This window comes from Hoplias malabaricus, chromosome 5 (assembly GCF_029633855.1).
Source record: "Hoplias malabaricus isolate fHopMal1 chromosome 5, fHopMal1.hap1, whole genome shotgun sequence".
NCBI lineage: Eukaryota > Metazoa > Chordata > Actinopteri > Characiformes > Erythrinidae > Hoplias > Hoplias malabaricus.
In genome coordinates, this window is record NC_089804.1 from 4,452,537 (window position 1) to 4,476,976 (window position 24,440).

The 24,440-nt window shown below is 38.1% G+C and overlaps 2 protein-coding genes across 3 annotated transcripts; both read right to left on the minus strand.

The window, feature by feature from the left end:
- Positions 1–4,700: 4,700 nt before the first annotated feature.
- On the minus strand, positions 4,701–12,308 carry LOC136697599 (NLR family CARD domain-containing protein 3-like). Of its 2 annotated transcripts, XM_066672811.1 has the most exons (9): positions 11,833–12,308; positions 11,217–11,274; positions 10,789–10,993; positions 8,279–10,067; positions 7,711–7,884; positions 7,067–7,237; positions 6,788–6,961; positions 6,508–6,681; positions 4,701–6,370 (listed from the first exon to the last, which is right to left on the minus strand). In XM_066672811.1, exons 3-9 carry the CDS (start codon positions 10,823–10,825, stop codon positions 6,358–6,360), a joined length of 2,532 nt encoding a protein of 843 aa, XP_066528908.1. In that variant the 5' UTR covers positions 10,826–10,993; positions 11,217–11,274; positions 11,833–12,308; the 3' UTR covers positions 4,701–6,357. The 2 variants fall into 2 exon arrangements, 1 of the variants encoding a protein (XP_066528908.1); XR_010802727.1 differs by lacking the exons at positions 4,701–6,370; positions 6,508–6,681 and having other exon boundaries at positions 6,840–6,961; positions 7,067–7,211.
- Positions 12,309–14,845: 2,537 nt separating this feature from the next.
- LOC136697671 (polyunsaturated fatty acid lipoxygenase ALOX15B-like) lies at positions 14,846–24,180 on the minus strand. Its single transcript, XM_066672882.1, has 14 exons — positions 23,776–24,180; positions 21,689–21,893; positions 20,937–21,018; positions 20,688–20,810; positions 20,281–20,384; positions 19,866–20,035; positions 19,391–19,534; positions 18,898–19,101; positions 17,916–18,002; positions 17,596–17,765; positions 16,624–16,745; positions 16,377–16,477; positions 15,953–16,123; positions 14,846–15,685 (listed from the first exon to the last, which is right to left on the minus strand). Exons 1-14 carry the CDS (start codon positions 23,920–23,922, stop codon positions 15,506–15,508), a joined length of 2,010 nt encoding a protein of 669 aa, XP_066528979.1. The 5' UTR covers positions 23,923–24,180; the 3' UTR covers positions 14,846–15,505.
- Between the last annotated feature and the right edge of the window lie 260 nt (positions 24,181–24,440).

Genomic DNA, 24,440 nt, shown 5'->3' on the forward strand with positions numbered 1-24,440 from the left:
AATATGCACTACAACGCGCTCAACTTTTGTTCAAAATCAGCTTCTTATCACTGGTAAAGATGCGGCTTTCCTCTCAATCCATAGCCTCGCAGTTCTTTAAACAGTGCGAACGCTGAGCGTCCACAGAGTTCAATAGCGAAGCAGCGAAGTGCAGCGAGACGAGACGAGCCATTGGATAAATGCTGGACTTTGTCCCGCCCATCGGACGTTCAGCGTCTCTGGGGGTCTATGGGGCAGTGGGCTGGCCTCGGCTGGCCCGGACGCTCAGCTTCTGCATGATGATTGGATGCTCTGTCTGAGGCTGAATCCCTTTTTGATTGACAGCAAAATGAGCGAATCTGCGATACTTTGGTGTAAAGATTCATGGGAGCATTAAATTTTCTGTACTGAGTTGAACCGGACACGTTCTTAAACCTCTTAGCGGCATTTTCTTTGTTAAAAACGACTAGTGACAAATCGAGCTTCTATTTCTGGTGGGTTTTTTTGTAGTTGCTTGTGTTTGGAGACTGACTTCTATCACTCTTTCTGACTTCTTTCGCAGTTTCTGTCCAGCGGATGCTGCTGAGTCCCTCCACCATCACAAAGCACTCACAGGCTGACACACTTCACATGAGCCAAGGCTGTTTAAGCAGCCTAGCTCTGCTGGCCATTGAGAGGACACTGGTCAAGTCCCTGGAAAAGACACCTTGTTGGTACGACAGGGACACAGATCATTTTCTTGAAAAGGAACGGAGGGTAGAATTTATGTATAAATAAATCGACACATTTTATGATGTAGGCCGAAATTGAGCTTCCCCTCCTTGAAAGACCAGCATCCGCCACTGGACTCCAGGCTATCAAATACATGCACTGTGTGTCTATGAAGCTATGTAACTGTAGCATGTACAGTATGACACCTGGTATTTTCGTGCTATATCAATAGACTTCCCAAAAAAAACATGTCTTCTTTGTGGCAGCCTATGCCTCTGTAAAAAACTGAAACTTTGCATGGAAATATACTGTTATTTTTAATTAATTTATTCATTCATTTTCTGTAACTGATCCAGTTCAAGGTTGTGCTGGGTCCAGAGGCTATTCTGAATCACTGGGCACAAGGCCAAACTGGATAAGAGCCAATCCTTCACACGGCACAATGATTATATTTTCTTGCTAAAATGAGACTTTGGTGAATGCTCATTTTATACCTTAAATATTCACCTGTTTATAGTTTAATGATGCAAAAGAGTGTAACATGAAATTTCTTTACCTTTTCACTTTTTTTTTGTATGTTGTGGCATCAAAATCTGTTTATATTTACAACACAAGTTGTAACTCAAGTTAGTAATTTAAAGCATTGAAAATCTCTTCTTTGTACCTTTATCAGTTAAATTAACTTTTAAAATTGAACTTTGTGCAAACTGAATATCTGGGTATTCTAAAATCCAGAATCACCATTGATCCATTGGCCATTTTACTGTCTCCATGGTTAACTGAACTTAAAAGTCTGATAATGTGACACTAACAGTCATGTTCAGAGGGTGCTAATCCAATCATTTAGCAAAACCTTTGGAACAAGTAATGAGGAAGATGATTTCTTTGGTTATTTTTGTTTCAAGGGTCATTTCGAGCAGAACACAAAAAGAGAATTGTGGATGTGTAAAGATAATTTACACATCCACAATTTGTAATAATGCAAAGCCACTGGAGACTGAAACTTCAACAGACATTGCGATTGACAGAGCTACAGCACATACAGAAATATTGAAGCTGCTACATCCCCTATATTAAAACTGCCTCTTCGAAATTAATGCTATAATAATAGATTATTATCATGATCTATTAGATGATGATCTATTGGATGATCATTATCTAATAGATCATGGTCATTATTAAGTATGTGTGACAAGGTATTCTATGACTATCCTGTAATTTAGTAGACTATTATGGTCTACTTGGGGCAAAATCCATCTCTGTGGATACCCATATAATAAGTTAAACTGTGTATCGTTTATTATATATAAGTGCATCATTTTTCACCTTAGATCAGTGTTAGAGTCCCCCTCTCTGAGTGACCATGGAAAATCCATTGATTTTTCACTCCTCATGGACACAGTCTGATCAGTTTTGCTTAACCTAAACAAGAAACAAATTATGTTAGGGCTCCATATGTTATATTTATGGACTTTGCAAACATTTGAAACTGAATCATGTTACAGAATGTAATTGTAATTCCTCAACAGGTAGAAAAATCTCTCAGTTCTATATTTACTTTTATTATAATAATTCCTTTTTTTATGTTTGAGCTCTATCTAACCATAATAGACATGATTCATATTTATGGTACAATTTTACAAGCTTTTATTTAATAAACAAGCTGTTTTAGCTACACCATCTATGCATATGTATATATGTATATGTACATGAGGTCTGTTTTGATGTTTACCTTTTTTTCTGTCATAATTTCTCCCTCTCTTAACTTTGAAGGTGGGTCCAGTTGTGCTGGAATTGTACTTGGGTCCAGGTTAATGGGATGTCTCTCTTTAAAACTTCAGTAATGTAATTTATTAATGTGAGTATTCTACATTTAATGGGCGTAAAAAATTATATATTCACTGATAGAAAAAATCTGACCTTTGTTTTATGTAAAGAAGTTGGAAGTCTATCACAATCATTTTATAAAAACGATCAGCTTCACTGACACAATTCATTCCTTAAGAAATTCACATCTGATCAATAAAAACAAGATGGTGTATTTAAATGTATTATTAATACCAAATACTAAATAATACTACCACAACAATGAACATATATACTATTGTCATGCTGGGAGATGGGGGTTGAGGAAATATATGATCTAACTAGATCCACATTTTCCTCTAAAGATGTCAAGATCCTGGTGTGTGCCTTCAGACACTTGCTACTCTCTGTTCTATGGTTAAGTTTCAAAATCCCTTGGCTTTCTCCATGTCCATCAGTTTGAGTATCCACTAAGAAATCTAATTTCAAATTTGGTGCATGACTGTAGTTAATTAATCACAGGAAAAAGAAAAATTACAGCATTATAATGACACATGAAGTAAACATTTAAAAAATGGAGATATACTTTTTATTCTACTACTAATTTTAATATATATATATATATATATATATATATATATATATATATATATATATATATATATATATATATATATATATATATACTTTTTTTCTGTTACATTTCATATGTTGGAAATTACATGATACAGAATTGCCCGTTTTTGTTTATTTAATTTTGTATTATTTTATGTGTTTTTTGTGTGTGCTGTGTACTGTACATTGTCAGTAAAAAATACACTGTATATGAACAATGTAAACATACCATAAACAAGTTACAACTGACTTAATGTCAAGTTCTGTGTTTTAAATAGGTTCTCATTTGTTCCTTTTAGTAGATTAAGATTTAAGAGTAAGATTACATCTTAAAGTGTACCACTTTAGGATAAAAATACTTATAAAAATATATAAAAAGTTTAAATACATTAAAACTCTTTAATAATCATTTATAATACATATAGGATTGGCAGTAATGACTTGTTGTTTGCCAAATAATTAATCCACATCCATCTACACTGTTGGACCTTAGATTTCACCAGATACTGATCTTACTTTGTCTTCATCATTCAACATTAAGCCTGTGGGCTTTATCACATTTTATTTTTATGTAATAAGCTTAACTATTTATACACCATATGTAATGAGTTATCTACAAAGGGGTGGTGTTTTTACATATTAATGATAATATGATGCAGCATATTCTTTAGTTTGTCATTTTTAGTAAGTTCTCTGACACTTTCACTATTTAGCAAACATAAGATCATTATTGATTTTTCTATATATATATATGTTACAAATGATTATTAATTACTTTTAAAATGTTTACAGCCTATAAACACATTTTAAGCCATTTAAAACTTTTATAAGTGTAGGTTTATTTTAAAGTTTTATCCATTAAAGTAATAAAATACAATATAGTTTTGGTGCTAAAATAAAAGTACTCACTATTCCTTGATAAACTCCAGTGTTGTCACCATCCTCATAATCACAAAATGTTTTTGACTTAGAGAATCTCAGTGACAGAGTCATTCTGATCTGAACTGGTTTGACCTGCTCAGACGTTTCATGACAATCTGTAGGAAGTGGAGTCTCCAAGCTCAAGGTAATAGCAGTTTTAAAAAGCAACAGTATTTAAGGCATGCTTTTCAAACTAGCCATGCACTAAAAGACCACCATGAAGTATTTAAATAAATAACCGATGTTGGAGGTGTTACTTTATCTGCACATTTATGCATTAAGATTAACTACACTCCAGTTGAAAATATTTTTATCATTTGAAATGTATTCTAGCCATTTTCCGAATAGTTGTCAATTATACACTGACAATGTCAGTATCATTGTCAGTAGTTTTCATGTTTATGATCTTAAATATGTATACCTGAGTTATTCATTCATTCATTCATTCATTATCTGTAACCGCTTATCCAGTTCAGGGTCGCAGTGGGTTCAGAGCCTACCTGGAATCATTGGACGCAAGGCGGGAATACACCTTGGAGGGGGCGCCAGTCCTTCACAGGGCAACACAGACACACACACACATTCACTCACACCTACGGGCACTTTTAAGTCGCCAATCCACCTACCAACATGTGTTTTTGGACTGTGGGAGGAAACCGGAGCACATGGACATGGGGAGAACATACCAAACTCCTCACAGACAGTCACCCAGAGCGGGAACCGAACCCACAACCTTCAGGCCCCTGGAGCTGTGTGACTCCGCCACTACCTGCTGCACCACCGTGCCGCCCATACCTGAGTTAGTAATATATAAATAAATGCCAACTGAGTCTCTGACTGACACAGAAACATGCAATTCAATAAAAGGCACTGTTGTATTTAGGAGGAACTGAATATGCAAAAATATTTAATTGTCCAAGCTATATTAACAGTAACCAAACACATAGTTGTATGTAGTATGTAGTGTATAGGATAATGCTACTGCTTTCTATACAGAGAAAAGAACTGATTCAATACTCATATTACAAAACACTGCAATACCAGTAAAATAGTCCTTGGGCAAGACCCCAAACCCAGCACTACATTATATAATTGTATGTCACTCTGGTCATAGAATCAAACATTACTTCAATATTAAATCAGAAATTTCCATCACGAGCCAAGACAAAATACCAAATATTTTGTGTAAATACTTTAATTTTCCTTCTTCCATGATTTGCAACACAGACAAGAAAAAATAACTTCATGCAAAATTATAGGTGGAAAAGATTATTTGAAGAAACATTCCATACATGTCATCATTTCCAAAAGTTAATAAACCTGTTAACCTTAACATGTTTTATAAAATAATAGTTCTGAAAACCTCTGCACTCACTTGACATTAGGACAATCCTGTGGTGCATTCTTGTTTAAAGTAACACACCACTTGTTTTGTCATTATCAGCAAATGCAGACATCTTTTTAATAATATTTATGACAAAGCCAAAAAATAGAAGCCACACCTGAAAAGATAACCCAATAAGAAACTGTTTTCCTTAGTGTAAACACACAGTGTATACTTATGCTGTGTAAATATTTTTAGAAATAAATGATCCATTGATATGTACAATTATGATACATGGATAACGACTCACAGACAATGTAGTGGTTGGAGAAAAAACTGTGGGTAACACCTGTTGTAACAGTTGGAATTATAGTGAGTAACACATTTTACAGTCTTCAGCTCAGTGTTCAGTTCTTCATACTGGTAAGCTCACCACAATACACCAATTACAGTACAAGACTCCTAACACTACATTTTCCTCCTTTTAATAATTAAAATCACTCTAAATATCCAACTACTATGTTTAATGCTACTTTACATTTTACCTTGCTTTCTTCTTTACTAAAGCCTCCATTTTACACAGTGCACTGCTATATGAATGAAGCACAAACATAACCAAAATTGTCTTATCTTGACACTTGCCACATGCTTCTAAGTAGAGAACATTCAGTTAAAAGCTACATTTTGAGTTATAGAAACAATATTAATTTTGTTTCAATCTATTAAGAGCAAATAGTTTATTATAAATGTTATTTACATGCAGTTTATTATATTTGTAAACAGAATAAAGACCTACAAGTTGTAACAACTTATGCAGTAATGAATAAATGAAGCATGGAGAGAAATTGCATGGTAACCGTGTCCATTGTGAAATAGCAAATAAAAAACTGTATTTGGTAAAGTGTCTGAATGAGTTTATCTGTTTACTAACATTTTTAATGCAGTGCTTGCTAATTTTTTCAGGACTCTTCATGTCCAAGATTTTCACCAGTTCGGGTACATTATGGATAGAGGCTGTAAACACACAATCAGACAGAATTAATATTAATGTTAATAAAATCAAATAATGACTAGTGCAAAACAGACAAACAGCTGAATATGATTCAGGTTTTTCTGCATCATCATCATTTTCGAATCCATCTATAACTCACTGTAGTTTCTCCAGCCTGCAATGTGAATTCATCTTTAGATCAATGAGTAGCTTGATTCCTGAATCTCCGATCTTGTTCCATGTCAGATCAAGTTCTGTTAGATGTGATGGGTTTGAGTTCAGAGCTGAAGCCAATATAGCACAGCCTTCCTCTCCAATCTCACAGTTAAACAGCCTGTGGTTAGAGTACACAGAGAGATTTTTTCTACCTTTCAAAATAACATCCATAACTCTCAAAAGTTTACAGATTTTAATGTTTGTATTGTGTAGGAGTCCCTCACTTTAGTTTCTCCAGTTTGCAGTTTTCATTCTTCAGCAGAGCAGCAAGTTGTTCCACCCCTGAGTCTCGAGGTCTATTCAGGCCCATGTTCAACTCTCGGAGGTGGGAGGGGTGTGATTTTAGTGCTGAAAATAAAGCAGCACAATCTTCCTCACCAATATTACAGTGGTAGAGACTGCAGGAAAACAAACAGAAAGAGACAGCAAGAGAAAGATTATTGTTATAAACACTGTGATCCAGTCTGGCTGACAAATTTTTGCTAATAAAGAACCAGTCTCACCTCAGTTTTTCAAGTTTACAGTTTGGATTTTCCAGTCCAATTGAGAGCAGTTTTACTCCTGAATCCAGTGTATTATAACTCAGGTCCAACTCTTTCAGCCTTGATGTATTTGAGCTGAGTGTTGAGGCCAAAACTGCACAACTTTCTTTAGTGAGATTACAACAATTCAGGCTGGTAAAGGAAATGTACCAGAACAACAGGCATTCATTTGAACTGTATTTAAACCAAGAAATATATATAATTATTTTCCTGCATATCCAAGTACTTGCAGAATGTCCATATTTGGAAAAAGCATGTAAACATTTATATGGAGCCAATTTCAGTGATATTAAATCTCAACATTAAATGTAACAATGAACAATAGGTATGTAAATAATTGGTTGTCTCTGTCCAATTTTTCATATTCCATTCTTTTAGTACTGAGCAGTACCAGTTTGTGTTAACTTGGAATGAGTCTAGTTTAACCCACCAAACTCTGATATAAATGTGATACTGCATAAAGCACTGAACACATTTTCCAAACCTATTTCCTATGATGTAAGTTATACATTTGGCTGTTTTTACACGTTTAAAGTTCAATGATTTATTTTGACACTAGAGAATCTCCTGAAAAAATACTGACATTGTATATGTGATAAGCTTACCTCAGGACTTCCAGTTTACAGTGAGGATTCTGCAATCCATCAGAGAGCAGCTTAACTCCTGAATCCTGCAGGTCATTGTTGCTAAGATTCAGTTCTCGTAAATTTGAGGTGCTTGAGCTGAGAACTGAGGCTAGAGCTGCGCAGCTTTTCTCAGTAAGATTACAGTTGTTTAGCCTGAGAAAGAAAACATGATCTCAGAATGATGACATCAGAAACAACACACAAAATAGAACATTATATGTAATAGCCTTCTTTAATTGTGAATTTATTAGTATTTATTATTAAAAAAAAGAACTTTTTTTCTATAAAGGATTAGGTGAGAGTAAGTTTGAAGAAAATGTTTTGTTTAGATTCTCTTTGATTTGCACGAATTTTTAAAATTATTTTTATTATTATTATTATTAACCGCTAAAACTAGGTGTTGGATGATAACCTCAAATAATACGGACTCTACAAGGAGAGATTTGCAGAAAGTTAAACCAACACATACACACAAAGAGTATCAGATAAATAGCTTTAAAAATCTCATATTTACTCAAATAAGGTAACAAGTCAAGAAAATACTCACTTTGCTTTCCTACATACTTGGACCACAGGCAATAAGTTCTGAAGACATTTCTCTGATGGTTCATATTTATTAAGTTTAAACTTCTCCACCTCATCTTTAGAGTTCAGCAGCACATATACTAGAGCTGACCAATGAGCCGCAGACAGCTTGGCTCCTTGGAGGCAACTGTCCTCACTACCACTCAGATATGCTTGCACTTCCTGCACCAGAGAATGGTCGTTCAGTTCATTCAGACAGTGGAACAGATTGACTGAATTTTCTGAAGACAGGTTCGTCTTCAGTTTTTTCTTGATATGTCTGACAGTCTCCTCTTTATGAGAGTTGTTCCCTTTCTGTGGGAGAAAGTTTTTTAAGAGAGCCTGATTGGATTCCAATGAAACACCCAGAAGGAAGCGCAGGAATAGGTCCAGATGTCCATTCTTGCTCTGTAAGGCCTTGTCCACTGCACTCTTAAGGAACTCAGTCAGGGGCACCTTATTCAAGAGTCCAGCGTGCTCAATGGCTTGCATTTCTTGAGCATCCTTGTTGATAAATGAAACAAACACATATAAAGCGGCAAGAAACTCCTGAACACTTAGATGCACAAAGCTGAATATCTTCCCAAGGTGTAAACCAGGCTCCTCTCGGAAGATCTGTGTGCATAATCCTGAGTACACTGACATTTCTCTGATGTCAATATTATATGACATGAGATCTTCCTCATAGAAGACCAGGTTGCCATTTTCCAGTTGTTGAAAAGCCAATTTTCCCAGGGCCATGATGTGATTTTTAATTTGGTGAGACGTATCTTCACGTTTACTGTAGTACTTTATACTCCTCCGTCTGGTCTGGAAGATCAAGAAATGTGAGAACAATTGAGTCAGGTTCTTTGGAATCTCTACATTTGCTTCTTGATTCTGCCTGAAAATTCTCTCTAGAACAGTGGAAGCAAGGCTACAAAAGACTGGTATATGGCACATAATGTAGAGACTTCTTGAAGACTTTATGTGTGTGATGATACTGTCAGCTAGGCTCTGATCACTGATCCTCTTCCTGAAGTATTTCTCTTTCTGAGGGTCATTGAACCCTCGCACCTCTGTTACCCGGTCAACACACTCGGGAGGGATCTGACCACATGCTGCTGGTCGAGAGGTGATCCAGACAAGAGCAGAGGGAAGCAAATTGCCCTTGATGAGGTTTGTCAGCAAGGCATCCACTGAAGCCTCCTCTGTTACATCTGACAAGTTCTCATTGTTTGGAAAATCCAGAGGAAGTCTACATTCATCAAGACCATCAAAGATGAACATGACTTTACAATATTTGCTGTGGCTTAATCTAATATTTTTAGTATCCATGAAAAAGCACTGAAGAAGAGCCTTTAGACTGAGCTTTTTATCCTTCATCAAGTTCAGCTCCCTAAAAGGAAGGGGAAATATACAATGGACATCCTGATTTGCTTTTCCTTCTGCCCAGTCCAGAGTGAACTTCTGCACAGACACAGTTTTTCCAATTCCAGCAACTCCTTTAGTCAGCACTGTTCTGACAGCTGCGCCTTGTCCAGGTAAGGGTTTAAAGATGTCCTTGCAATTGATGGACATCTCCTCTGTCGCAAATCTCCTAGAAGCTATATCAATCTGTCTGACCTCATGTTCATTATTGATCTCTCCACTCTCACCTTCTGTGATGTACAGCTCTGTGTAGACTTCATTCAGGAATGTCAAATTATTCTGTTCAGAGGTTCCTTCATTAATTGCTTGAAACATTTTCATCAGCTTTAGTTTGATTTTTTTGTAGCACACAGGAGCCAGTCCTGACAAACAGAGGAAGACAAGAGCAAATAAAAATGTGAGTAGCATGTTTTAGCATTTGTAAATTGGTTGTATATACATAATGTATATTCCACTGGCTTTGTGAATGGCAGACTCTCTTGCCATCTTCAAATGTGGACTGAAGACCCATCCCTTTATAACCCACTTAAGTGAGCACTAATCTAAGTGTGCACCATAACCGACTGTATTGCACTTATACTGCACTTCTTGCTAGATATAGCACTGACTAGATGCTGTGACTAGCACTGACTAGATGCACTTACTACGCTTTGTCCGCTTTGTTACTACGCTTTGTACGCTCAAGGGGAGATTGGACACAAACCTATTTGTACTAGCAAGGATAAACATTTTGTTTGAACACTAAGCACTTTTATGAGTAGCTCTGGGTAAGAGCGTCTGCTAAATTCTGCAAATGTAAATGTAAATAAAGTGGGTGCTCTATCAAAAAAGATTTGAAAAGATATAAAATATTCATCTACATAGCAGTTTAATGTTGCATTTAAAAATGTTGTTCTTCATACCACAGAGCTGTACAAGATGGATGTATTGCCATGGTGATGGTAAAAATTAAAGGCACCAGAGAAGGGCTTTCTCAGCCGGCTTCTTATTCTCTCATGTCAGAAAATGCTAAAACAACAAAACATCTGGATTATTTTTGTAATGTGAATGCAGCATTATAATTACACCATGTAGGGTCCTTACTGGTCAGTAGAGTACTGGCAAGGTCTGTCTGTTCCATCTGCTTAAGAAAGTGCAGTGTGATCTTCAGTGCCCCTTGTCTAGCACAGCTCAGGTCGTCCACGTCTTCCTCACTTTTATCACAGTTTTCTGAGTAATCTGAGCCCAGCAGCTTCTTAAACCTTTTCAGTTCAGTCTTCACCAAAGACACGATCTTGTGTTCCAGTTCCTGAAGTAAATCACAGTTGGAAAGGTAAGTCAAGTCCAGCTGTGGCATTATCTTACAGGAGTTTGTGTTAGTTTGTGGGCAGAACTATTCAAAACCTAACATCAAACATGTAAAATCATGACTTATTATACAAGGTTAGGATCCTTTAAACAGTCAACCAATAATAATTTGTACAACTAGGCACATTTTCCAGATGTTTATTTATAAGGAAGCATTACTGTACCTTGAAAACTGACTCCAGATGTTTACCGTATGAATTCTTTTCTGCCTCGTCTTGAACACTGCGGGCAAAAAATGAAAGAAAACATCACAGAATTCCAAGCTATTTAATGATATATTTATAAACATTGATATGTGCCTATTAACCCTGTAGACTTTTAATAACGTGATGTAAAATCTGTTAAAATCATATAAACTTGCAAAATATTGGGCGGTTAACTCAAAATTAAATGAGAGAATTTGGTGTGTGATTTTGGACAAAACTAAATAATATAATCTGTATATATATGTATATATATATATATATATATATATATATATATATATATATATATATGTATATATATATATATAGACTCAGACTTCAGCAATTCACTTAATAGTGTGTGTGTGTTTGAAATTGACTTTACACTTTTTTTCTTTCTATAAGTATTCATTACCTTAAATCAGTAGAAATGTCTTATTCTGTGAAGTTGGTGTGTGTGCTCATGGATGCATCACTTTTCACTAACAAACAACTATGCTCTGATCTGTCTGTTTTCTGATTCTGAATTTGACTAAGATAATACCAACAGTAAGATTAAGAGGCCAGAATACAAAATGTGACTGAAATACTCTACTTTTGTACAGCGCTGTAAACAACTTCCTACCAGAACTCAGCAGAAATGTCTCCATCTTCGAAGTCTATTGGAAGTTCCTTTGATGTGTTGCTCTTCAGGGATATGCAGCTGGTTGTAAATAGCAAGTAAATGATTGACAAATAATGATACCCCACACACTTGTATTGCTTTCTTGAGTCAGATTACTATGTATGTTTATACTATGTTTCATGTCACAAAGTACACACTTGTAAAACAGATTAAATCTTAAGGGCATAGTTCAATTGCTGAAAGCACTTTACATGTTATAAAAACCTATTTTACATATAATGATACATAATTCTACATACTACAGGGAAACTAAAATCTATTTATACAGAGAGTGCTAACAGGTAATTTCTCAAAGACAAATCTTAATAGAAAGAATTTTACCTTAATGAATTCTCTGTGTCTTCTACTTCTGAGTGACTCATGTTGGATTTGTAAAAGGCAGTCTGTAATCCAGTGCACAAAAGCCCAACAAAAAGGTCATAAATAGTTAATTAAAAAGTGACAAATTCTGGCTGGCTGACTGGAAAGAAAGAAACAGATAGATAGATAGACAGACAGACAGACAGATAGATAGATAGATAGATAGATAGATAGATAGATAGATAGATAGATTTAGAATTTGTAAAGGAAACCATTAATATTACTTTCCTAGGGATATTCTGGTAAAACCAATGAAATTTACACCTTTATCCAGATGCAGTTGATCAGTTTGATTGACCAAAACCAGCTTGTTGTCCCAGTATTGCTTTTCTGTCCTGCGTTACTGTAGCTTTGAGACTAATGGTGTTAATATTCACTAGAAGTCAGTGGTAAAAATCCTCATAAAAATCTTCAAACCTTCTCCCTATCCTATCCAATTTCAATTCTTCAATAAGTCTGTGCAGCTTAGAACACAGCATGAATAGCTGTGAAAAATTTCTAAGGGTGTACTCACACTCTGCATGCCAAAGGTCTGTCACAGTACATTATGACTTAGCCAAGTGTGAACACATCCTAAACTGACAGAGTTCAGATGCATTTGGAAAGGTCTATGTTTCACACTGTGTCCTAAACCACATTAAAAATCTGCTTGTGGTCTAGAAACATTAGAAACATAGCTCCAGTGCTAAGCTAAAGCAGTAAAAATAAATGTAGATGACATATCGATCGATTGACTACATTTGATGCCAGTATAATTTTTGGAATATGTTAATATTTTATTAATTTAATACGTGCAAATAAACATTACCACACAACAAATTAAGACTGAAAAACAAATGCATCTCAAGCTTGTATAAGATATATACATTTATATATTTCTTACCTTTACAAGTGTTTTTGTAGAAGAACAAGTGAGTTTCTTCACAAAGCACTAACTGTAAGCATATTTGTCTGCTAGTGGTTTTACTGTTGTCTGGTGCACTGGCAGATTCAGTTCTCTCTAAAACAGTGAAGTGAAACTCTAGGATATTTCTTAGTGACCAGTCATGAGTAAGTGGAGTTTCCTTCCACTCTGGATGTGCCATTTTAATAACCTCGTCATATGTTTCTCAATCTCTCAAAAGATTTCAGTCAAATATTGTGTACATTTCCCAACCATGTTATTTTCCATTCTAGGCTCAGGCCAGTATGGGCCGGATAGAGCTACAATGAGACCAGATTACAATGGAAATAGAGGCTATAAAGAAGTACATTTAGGGGGAAAGACCACAGTCTTTTAACTTGGACTTTCTAATGACTGAGCATCAAACTGCAGCAGACAAACGTCACTGATATATTAGATCAACTCATTCATTGAATGTGTTCTGACTCACCTGTTAATGGTTGTAGTTACATGACTTTTCGGGCAATTATTTATAACAAAGAGAACTAGATGTTGTGAGTGGACCATAAATCAGTCTCATAATGCTGTGCTATCGTCAACGGGATCAAATTACAAAAGCAAGAGCAAACTAGCCCAAATAATGAGACAGTGATTTACTGGCGCTGCTGGAAAAAGGATATAAGAAACGTTGAGAAATGAAAATGAAGGACAGGATGTGGTTTCCGTACATGTTCAGTGAGTGGTTTCATAGCATGTAATACCACTTGCAAGAAAGGACAGTATCTGATGGGATGTATTACACAAAGAAAATATTTAAATACCAATAATTACCAAAAATTACCAATAATAATAATAATAATAATAATAATAATAAATAATAATAGGCGGCACGGTGGCGCAGCAGGAAGTGTTGCCGTCACACAGCTCCAGGGAACTGGAGGTTGTGGGTTCAAGCCCCGTTCTGAGTGATTGTCTGTGAGTAGTGTGGTGTGTTTTCCCTGTGTCTGCATGGCTTTCCTCTGGGTGACTGTCTGTGAGGAGTGTGGTGTGTTCTCCCTGTGTCTGTGTGGGTTTCCTCCTTGTGACTGCCTGTGAGGAGTGTGGTGTGTTCTCCCTGTGTCTGTGTGGGTTTCCTCCGTGTGACGGTCTGTGAGGAGTGTGGTGTGTTCTCCCTGTGTCTGTGTGGGTTTCTCCGGGTGACTGTCTGTGAGGAGTGTGGTGTGTTCTCTCTGTGTCTGCGTGGGTTTCCTCTGGGTGACTGTCTGTGAGGTGTTTGGTGTGTTCTCCCTGTGTCTGCGTGGGATTCCTCTGGGTGATTGTCTGTGAGGAGTTTGGTGTGTTCTCCCTGTGTCTGCATGGGTTTCCTCCGGGTGATTGTCTGTGAGGAGTGTGGTGTGTTCTCCCTGTGTCTGCGCGGTTTTCCTCCAGGTGACTGTCTGTGAGGAGTTTGGTGTGTTCTCTCTGTGTCCGTGTGTGTTGGTGACTGAAAAGTGTCCATAGGTGTGAAGTGTGTGTCGCTCTGTGAAGGATTGGTGTCCCCTCCAGGGTGTGTTCCTGCCTTGCGCCCAGTTATTCTCGGTAGGCTCCAGACCCACCACTGCCCTGAACTGGATAAGGGTTACAGACAATGAATGAATGAATAATAATAAAAGACCATGAAAGTAGTTTTTGTGTGTTTATTTTCACAAACATCCTTCAGAATGACCTCACGAACTTTGAATCATTTAAATCAATGACATTCAAGCTGTGTGTGAAATCCTAAACCTGCAGAGTTTTCGCTATCATTTCATATCACTTTGTGAAGATCCAGGAGTCTTCATGAAGACATTTTAAATGAACTTCAAATAACGTTGATTCTGTTCTAAATCTGCTTAATCATGGCTGCCACCATGAGGTGGGACCTGCGCTATGGAGCATAAACTGGGGCAACACTTTATTTTAAGGTTGGCTTCTTAACAGTCAATTACAATTTTTCAAGCTTTTAATTAACTTTAAACAAATAATTAACCATTATTTATTTAAAAGTAATCAGTCAGAAATGTATCAGTCGTAAGCACTTACAAATGTGTAAAATACAATGCATTTATTTAATTAATTTCTAAGATGGTTTAAAAAGAAGGTTTAACTGTTTATTTACTAATACCCTGAATATTAATGCTACCTAATGAGAAAGCTAGCTTTGAAGGCAATAAACAACAAGGCAGCACCTTCAAATTGGAACACATGCCTTCCTATACACCACACACTACACTACAGATAATTAACTCACAAAAACACCACACACACTTTGACCAGCTAACAACATTTTAGAGTCACACTCTGAAGGTTAGCAGTCGATGTTCAGATGGCAACGCTGTTCTCAATCTCGTCTGGGTCCAGGTAACTGTATGGAAGATCTTTTCCCTCGTTTCTCTTCTTTATTTTCTCACTCAGTTCCTTCAGCTCTTCTTTCAGTGTGTTTCCCAGAGCCTCAACTTCAGGTTCGGTGAAGTACTTCTCCATGTGGTGGCCCAGAGAAACCTGGGGGAGGAAAACAAATAGAAATCTCCCCTAGCTTTGTCTAATTATTCGGAAAACACACAGCTGAAATTAACGGCTTTACTCTTTGCAGCATTAGCTTTTTAAGCTGATCCCACCCCATTCACAGAGAGTGACATGCTGTATGTATACATCATCTACACATGAGACTAGGGTTTGATTCCCTGCTTGGGTAACTACAGTAAACGTTCTTCCTCAATGTTACGGTCAGAATATGATTAAAACTGGACGCCACAGATGTCGACTCACAAAGTCCTCAGATTTCCTGGACAGGATCCAAGTGCAGGCCATTCCTCGCACGGACACGTTTACATCTGGCAAAGTCTGCAGCAGAGAGCTCGCAGTGGCCTGACCTTTGACCCTTCGAGGAGGACTCTGCAGAGACACAGGACTGTTTGGCAACCAGCCTCCAAAATCAAACTAGAGAGAGAGAGAGAGAGAGAGAGAGAGAGAGAGAGAGAGAGATGAAATATGGGCCAGACATGCCCAAACTTCTGTATACAACAGTATCACCTTTGTGTGTGTGTGTGTGTGTGTGTGTGTGTGTGTGTCAGGTATATATTGTGCATACCAGACCAAAATCATTTTATTTATAAGTATTTTAAGTATTTATAAGTAAACACAAGTTTAAGGGTAAGGGACGATGTTAGTATTAGGTGAGTAAGTGTTTCACCTGTCCACTGTTGACTGCAGAGTGCTGGGCTGTCACAGTGAATATGGCCATGGTGATAAACTTGACCAGCTCATTCACAGAAGTAAAAGCTTTGGGAATTTCTGAAAATAAGAGAAAGGAATTCTTAATGTTTTTGTACATTACATTATTTGTTTTTCTGTGTTCTCATTATACATTATTTCAGTATTTACTTATTTCTTTATATCAGCTTTTTCTTCTTTTACACACACACACACACACCACTCACTGGAATCCTCATTCCCCAGAAAGCCATGAATGAAGATTTCTGTGATCCAGTTCTGAAGCTCTGTGTCCACAGTAACTTCGATATCTGATGAGTAATAAAACTTTACTACACCACCCACATACCTCCCAGAGAGACGGGGAAAAATAGGGGGAGAAAGGAAAAGAGTACAAAAGAAAACAAAAGAAAGGAAGAAAAATGAATGTATTAGGATGATTAGAACCAATTAAAACAGGCAGTGAAAATTCATTCATATATTCCTTGTTTGTAAGCGCTTATCCGGTTAAGGGTCATGGTGGGGGCAAGGCAGGCACACACCCTGGAGGGGGAGCCAGTCCTTCACAGGGCAACACACCCTCTTGTATTTATTCACACACTCACACCTAAGGAGACATTTGAGTCATCAATCCCCTGGAGGAAACCCACGCAGACACAGGGAGAACACACCACACTCCTCACAGACAGTCACCCGGAGGAAAGCCACACAGACACAGGGAGAACACACCACACTCCTCACAGACAGTTACCTGGAGGAAACCCACGCAGACACAGAGAGAACACACCACACTACTCACAGACAGTCTCCCGGAGGAAACCCACACAGACACAGTGAGAACACACCACACTCCTCACAGACAGTCACCCGGAACAGGACTCAGCAATGAAACTATATTGTTATATTTATATGTTTTGTGAATCAATAAGTATAATTTGGCAGCACTAGACTGTGATAAATATCTGGCACATCATAGTTTTTATAGGATGTGTATTAATTTATTTTTAATCACATAAAAGTGTCAGTCAACACAATTAATTCATATATGTAAAATCACATCTACGGATATTAGGAGGTAATGCACTCTAGGGTTAGGTTTAGGGATTTGGGGCTTTTTTATAACAACTCATTACACCACGCCCTCAGGTGAGTCTAAGAGAGGTCCAGTCTAGTCTTCACATGACTTTAGAGTAATGTACTTGTGAAGTATATCCCAGATTGCTAGGCCATCATCTCTGTAGTAGAAGTTTGGTATGTCCTTCAAGCCTCTTGCTTCGATGTCCTCCGGCAGACAGAGGGTGGTGTAATGTAGGGACAACAGAGCTTTCCTCAGCAACATCTCTATGCCCTCCATACTCACAGGACTGTACTGAGAGGGAGAGGAGAGATGGGTAACAGAGGAAGACAGAGAGGGAAGTAGTAAAGTTTACATTTTGGCTGCAATGGAAAAGAGCTCTTATATTAACGTCAGCATGTAGAATAACAGTTGGGGTGTGTGTGTGTGTGTGTGTGTGTCTACCTGGTTTAAAACACCATTGGTTGCCATGAGTCTCTCTCTGGCCAGTGTGTTAATGTGTAGTGTGTAATGTGTGTGAGGAATCAGCAGCTACCAAACAGCAAAACACCGAAAACCACAGTTAGTCACAGTTACACAACGCTATAAAACTATGTTTTGCAACAAAACGGTTAGCAGCATATTTTCTGGTCGGATGAGTCCATGACAAAAATGATCTAAAACACACAGTGAAAATCAAATAAGCGTTTTTAAAGGGCAGATGAAGATGAAAACCATAATCTGACAAAGAACGAGTAGCTTGGACTTTTGGCTTCTCTGATTTTCTGAGAAACCCTGTTGTAATGGTTTATGTTCTTTTTTGTTTTGTTTTGTTTTGTTTATCTTAAACTTTTTTTAATAATTATTAGTCATCTCCAATTCCACCTTCAATTCCACCTTTGTATTGAGCCAAACACAGGGGAATGCAAACTGTCCAGATATGTCACATCAGCTGATAGATGCCCATACTTTCTGTTGTGTATCGTTCATGCATTTTGACCCTTATGGCATTCTGTACTGTACAAGGCAATTATAGTTCTATGCTAGGTTATTGTAGTTTTACAAAACAAACATCAGTAAAAGAACCAGTGCGAGAACCTGAACTCAAGCCTCCCTCTGTTTATTTGTTGTTAAGTGAATTAATCGCTATGATACAACACTTTCTAAGGATACGGACCAGTTGGGTACAAAGCTGTGAACTCCAAGGTCAAGGCTTTGACTGCTATGCAATATTTTTTTTTTCAATGATAAAAAAAAAGATCCAATTCCCATTTCATCACTAGGTTCCTAATCCATTTTCTAATTATTATTTTTTTATTCCTTGCTTGGTTGGTTTTGGTCAAGTTCTGCTTTACTTTCTCTCAGAGTTACCACTTTTATGCATTTATTTTAAACCAAGTTGATCCCTGAAACAGACAGAAAATATACATGTTGTGTGTTTAAGCACTTTGTAAACAGGGTGCACTGAGGGCAGGTTGCGGAGAGTGGACAGTGTGAAGATTTCGGCGAGCAGGTGAGTGCGGAGCAGGTGAGCAATCAGCTGGTGTAACAGGAAGTCAGCTGCCCGCACATAAACTTTAGCCAGGAGCCAATCGTCCTTAGAGTCAGTGGGAAGAAAGATGGGGTTCTGCTCCCCTGCCTGCTGCTGACACTGGAGACACACACACAGTCACACACACACACACCAAAAAAACACCAATACTAGTCACAACACAGGTAGTGTAATATCTGATTTAATAAATATTGTTAATAAAACAGTCTTAATTGTTTTACATATAACAGAAAAAAGAAGACTACACTGAAAAGGACCTGATGCCCCCTGGTAAGTGTGGTGGAGGCTCTGTGATGTTGTGTCTTACTCTTAATGAGACATAAGAGACATATTTAGTAGACTTTAGATATTTTCACTTAATAAGAGAGTGTAGATTTCCAAACTGTACCTGTATGGCGATAGGAACTAGCTTGTCGTCTTTGTTTTTATAGAGGAGACAGAGCGGAGCACCCACGTACTGTGGACGCAGGTTCACGATGTTAGCCGGCACTCCATCCAGCAGCATGTAGTCACACAAAAAAACATTCCCTTTCTGATCAAATAAAATAACAACAGAAATGTTTTAGAACATTAGAAATATTAAATAATTATGCTTGCATATAATCAGATCTAAAACATTGCATTGCAAGGCAACATTTAATCAAGTTTAATCAAGGACAACATAAAGACATTTAGTGTGCACTAACATAATATTAAAAACCCCTTAGGTGTGCTAGCTGATGTTAGCATTTTTATTAATACATTTGGTGCCTAGCTTCTGATCGTGATGTTGGAGCTTGAACCTTATCATCTTTGTTCTAATCAGTGGACAGTGATTTACTTTAAAGTGTGGAAAAAATAAAAGTTGAAGGACGTTTACGTGCCATCATCTCAGCGGTCAGGGCGCTGCCCTCCATTGAGGCCTGCACCATGCTGTCAGTGACAGGGAAGTTGTCCGGGAGTCTTCTGCACTGCTGCACCACAGTGGGATTGGCTCCATTCAGGAGCTGATAGCCGAAAAACTCGTCTCCCTCCCAGTGGGCCTGCACATACGCTGGACAAGCAGGGGTTAAAGGAGCCGTCTGTCATTTTCTCAAATGATTCTTTGTGTAACGAATATCCATTACACTGACAACTAGTGGCCTGGATGCTGTAGGGTTCCTGAACTGAACCTGTTTTAAAGTGTGACATCCCTCATCTTTATGGAGCACATTTTGTTCATTTTGATCATAGAAGTATTATGTGTGTGTGTGTGTGTGTGTGTGTGTGTGTGTGTGTGGTGTATGGCTGTTTTCTTACAGGAGATTTCTGTCTTGTTGAAGGAGAAGGTTCGACCAATGGCATCCAGACTGTCCCAGGCCTTTTTAGAATCTGCCAATAGTTTAATCTTCATCTCTGCATGACTGTACACAAACACACACACACACACACACACACACACACACACACACACTGCTCCAAGCTGTACACCTTATCGATTTTAAACAAATAAAAACAGCTCTGAGTTTCTGGTGAATCAGGCACAGCCTTCATACACAGATAAGCTGCACTTTTTTAGATATTAATCAAATAGAAAAGACATTTTTCAGCAAAGAAACAAATCATACCACAACAATATCAGGAACATAAAGCAGGTATCACTCCAATAAGCACTGCCACTGACAGTGTATTCTCTTTGTGTGTGTGTGTGTGTTTGCACAACTCACGACATGTTGGATGTGACAAAGAAATGCAGTGCTCTGTTGAAAGTGAATTGAACATCAGCAGGTAACTCCTTCACCTCATCAACATTTAGAGCATGGGGCAGACCTTCAGCTGTTTTTCTCCATCTGAAACACACACACACACACACACACTGTTCAGGGTAAGACAGTATAAGCACAGTTATACTGTAATGTGATCAGTTTTGGTTTATTTTACAAAAAACACACACACACACACTGTATGGAACTCACTGGTAAGTCGCTCGGCGCTCCCTCAGTTCCAACTCTCTGTACATCTTTAACACAGGACTCGTCTCCTTTGATATGATCATGGCTGTATGCACACACACACACACACACACACACACAGTGAGTAATTAGCTGAGAGGTAAAGTCTATGAGAATGTGAAATGCACCAAGCTACAGACTTGTTCACAGTGGGAGTGAATGGAACCAGACGTCTGCCTCTAAATGATATTCAAGAATACACAGCTCACGAGTAGGACGTAGTTTTACAGTAGTTTCATAGACATTTTCTTCAGATCCCCTCATAGTGGAGAGACACATGGATTCTCAGAACCCTCACTACCACTTCTTTTCATGACGTGGCTGTTGTGATACTCCGACTGAGCGGGTAGGGGGTATATGTTTACGATGTGTTTATAACAGAATAATAATATGGGTCCATAGTGCATTCACAGTCCACAGTCCATGAGAGGGACACTATGAAGAAATAAAGAGGTCTGTGGTGTGATTGCCTCGGTCTGTGCTTTTATCTTCAGGACTATGAGCTGAGTCAGCTGCAGCAGCCGGACGCTCCGGAGCACATCAGGGTGAAGCCCCCGGGGGTCCGCAGGGTGGACGTGAGAGTGTGGGGGGATTGGTGATTTGGCCTCTGACCTTCTCTTTATGTGAGACAGGTTTTAAAAAAGAAGTCTCAATAACACTGACAGTGCAGTAAAATATTAAGAATACTGTTTATGTCTTTGGTCCAGGAGTTTTACCTGTGCCCTCTCTCACATAGACCAGCTGCCTCTGCTTGATCCAGCGGTAACATGGGAAATGTACTTCCTGCTTGTCTGGAGTTTTGACTACAACTTTACAGCAGAACCAATCATCATCGATGAGGGGGAGGAACTGCTCCTTCTCCAGAGCAATGAGAGCAATTTTTCCTAACGGGCCCTCGGTCTTCACTGTGTACTCTTTATCCTGGGAAAAGAGAGAGAGAGAGAGAGAGAGAGAGAGAGAGAGCAGAGAGGGGGAGAAAGGGAGAGAGAGAGAGAGAGAGAGAGAGAGAGCAGAGAGAGAGGGAGAGAACAGAGAGAGAGAGGGAGAACAGAGAGAGAGAACAGAGACAGAGAGAGAGAGAGAGAGAGAGCAGAGAGAGAGAGGGAGAACAGAGAGAGAGAGAGAGAGAGACAGAGGACAGAGAGAGACAGCTGCTTATCTTGGATTCAAATGTAAATCCAATGAATGTTTCCCTATATATTTATTTAAATTATGACCGGGTCATCTCTGCTCTCAAAGGCTATATATTTTTATATTAATCGTCATCATCTGATAAACTACTGGGAAATGATCGGACAGTTGTTCAAACCCATCAGCTTCTGTATTTTTATAGTTTTATGGTTTATGGAGGAAATAAACTTGGATATTTGATGGTTACGAATCCAGGGAAACACTGTTCTCTGGTTTGGTTACGTTCAGAAGGGCTGTGTGTTATAAGGTGGAATGGTGTGTTTGAGTGGAAAAAAAACTAGGCCAAATTTAACTAGTTCATTTTTATTGATTTTTTTTTTTCATTATCATTGTTTACTTTCATACAGTTAGCACTCTTCTGAATTTAGAGTCAGTTCCATTTACAGCAAGAATAAGTCAATATTATCAACCTATAGAGCAGGAATAGACAGTTATTACAGCGGTTTGACTTTCTCTGGTAGGGGAGCTCCCAGCATGCTCAGTGGCTGTCACGATCTAGTTGTATATACTGGGGTACAACATGAATTTTTGAATGAAAAGAATAACCCCGTCAAGGTATTTAAAAGCAGCTATTGCACCACTGCAAATATACACATCGTGTGTGTGTGTGTGTGTGTGTGTGTGTGTGTTGCGTTGGTACGAGTGGCTCAGACACAGCACAGGCTGCTGGAGTTTTTTAAACTCCTCTGTGTCATAACTTATTTTTTAATGACTGACTGAATAACCTTCTGTATCTTCAAAAAAAGTAACTTTACAGAAGGAAAACATGTAATGACTTTGATTTGAAGTGTTTTTAATTATAAAATATTTTGTATTTTCTTATTATAAAAGCACAGCAGCTGAGTACAGTTTTTTTTTACTTCTTAAATACAATATATTGAGCACGTCTGCTGACACTTTTCTGGAGTGAGATTTTTCACATTCAAGAGGAAGCCAAACCTTGTTTTGATTTCTTCACACAGCAGCCGACAGCACTGTTACCAAAGCAGGGATTAGACCCTAGTATTTCACCATTGGACTGTAAAGTTATCCTCTATGTTCTCCTCACTCAAACCTAGTCTGAAATATGTCTGTTTTTCAAAAGATATCTGACTAAATTAAAGCAATCTATAGTTGGATTAACTTGAGAATAGTTTTTTTTCTCCTTTTTTCAAAACAGATACGTTTATAGCTGAATGTAACATACGATGATTCCTTATATTTAAACATATCTACAAACTTTGGAACATATTCAAATAATTTTCTTTGATTAAAAACAAAAAATCAGTTCAGAAAAATGCCTAACTCATGCTTATATCATTTGTCCAGCAGATGGCCACAGAGGCGTTTTAAAAACTCAGATCTAAAAAATGCAGGTCTGTTAATCCATATCCTGTGATATCTGGACTAACCTGATCCACTCTGAAAAGGTTTGAAAACTGGGACAGAGTCTGAGAGATCATTTCCGCCCCTGATGAGAAAGAGTGGGATCTGATTATCTGGGAAATTCTGATCAATGTTAAAAGCTTTTTAAAAACCAGCCCCTGACACAAGCTCATGGACACATCCGTACTGTGGCCCCTTCTCACTTCTGGAGACTGAGTTGAGTCGGGTTCCCTCTGGTCAGTCTTACCGGCTGATTGGACATGAAGTCCCGGCCTTGGTTGAGAAGCATCCGCTCGCTCTCTCCTTCGTGTCCAAACAGAGTGATGAAGACATTGTCCACCGTTCCTCCTCTGGTCATCTCCCCGGTTTCAATGACAACCTTATACTCCACCATCTTCCCGATCAGCTCCTGATTAAAACTAACTGGGTCGGCTGGACTGGTTCCGTGGCTTTAGAGCTCAGGTGAAACTGACTCTCAGCCCGTGATGTGCCCAGATGAGCAATAAATGGCCTCTGAACATCATATAGGGAAATTATTAAAGCCATATTCAAACATTTGACAGATAAGAAACTTTGAGGGCAAATGCACAGGAAAGCCCCACCCCCTCAGGTGTGTGTGTGTGTTCATTATCAAACCTAATGCTGAGGTCATCACAGAGCCATCTGAACTAGTAACCTGACTGCCAAAGCAGGGTAAACACCTGGTAAACAGCATTAGAACAGAGGTAAAAGCAAGAGTGAAAACTAGACCTTACACAGCCCCCAGAAAAAATGGATTGCTCATAGTTGCTCTGTAATGGCTCAGGAGACAAAAGTGAGTCTAGTAAAATTCCTCAGGAGGAACAATAAAAAGGTGAGTAGGGTTAAGCTCATCTGGCAAATCTGAGCACTTTGTGATTTACTGAGATCTCC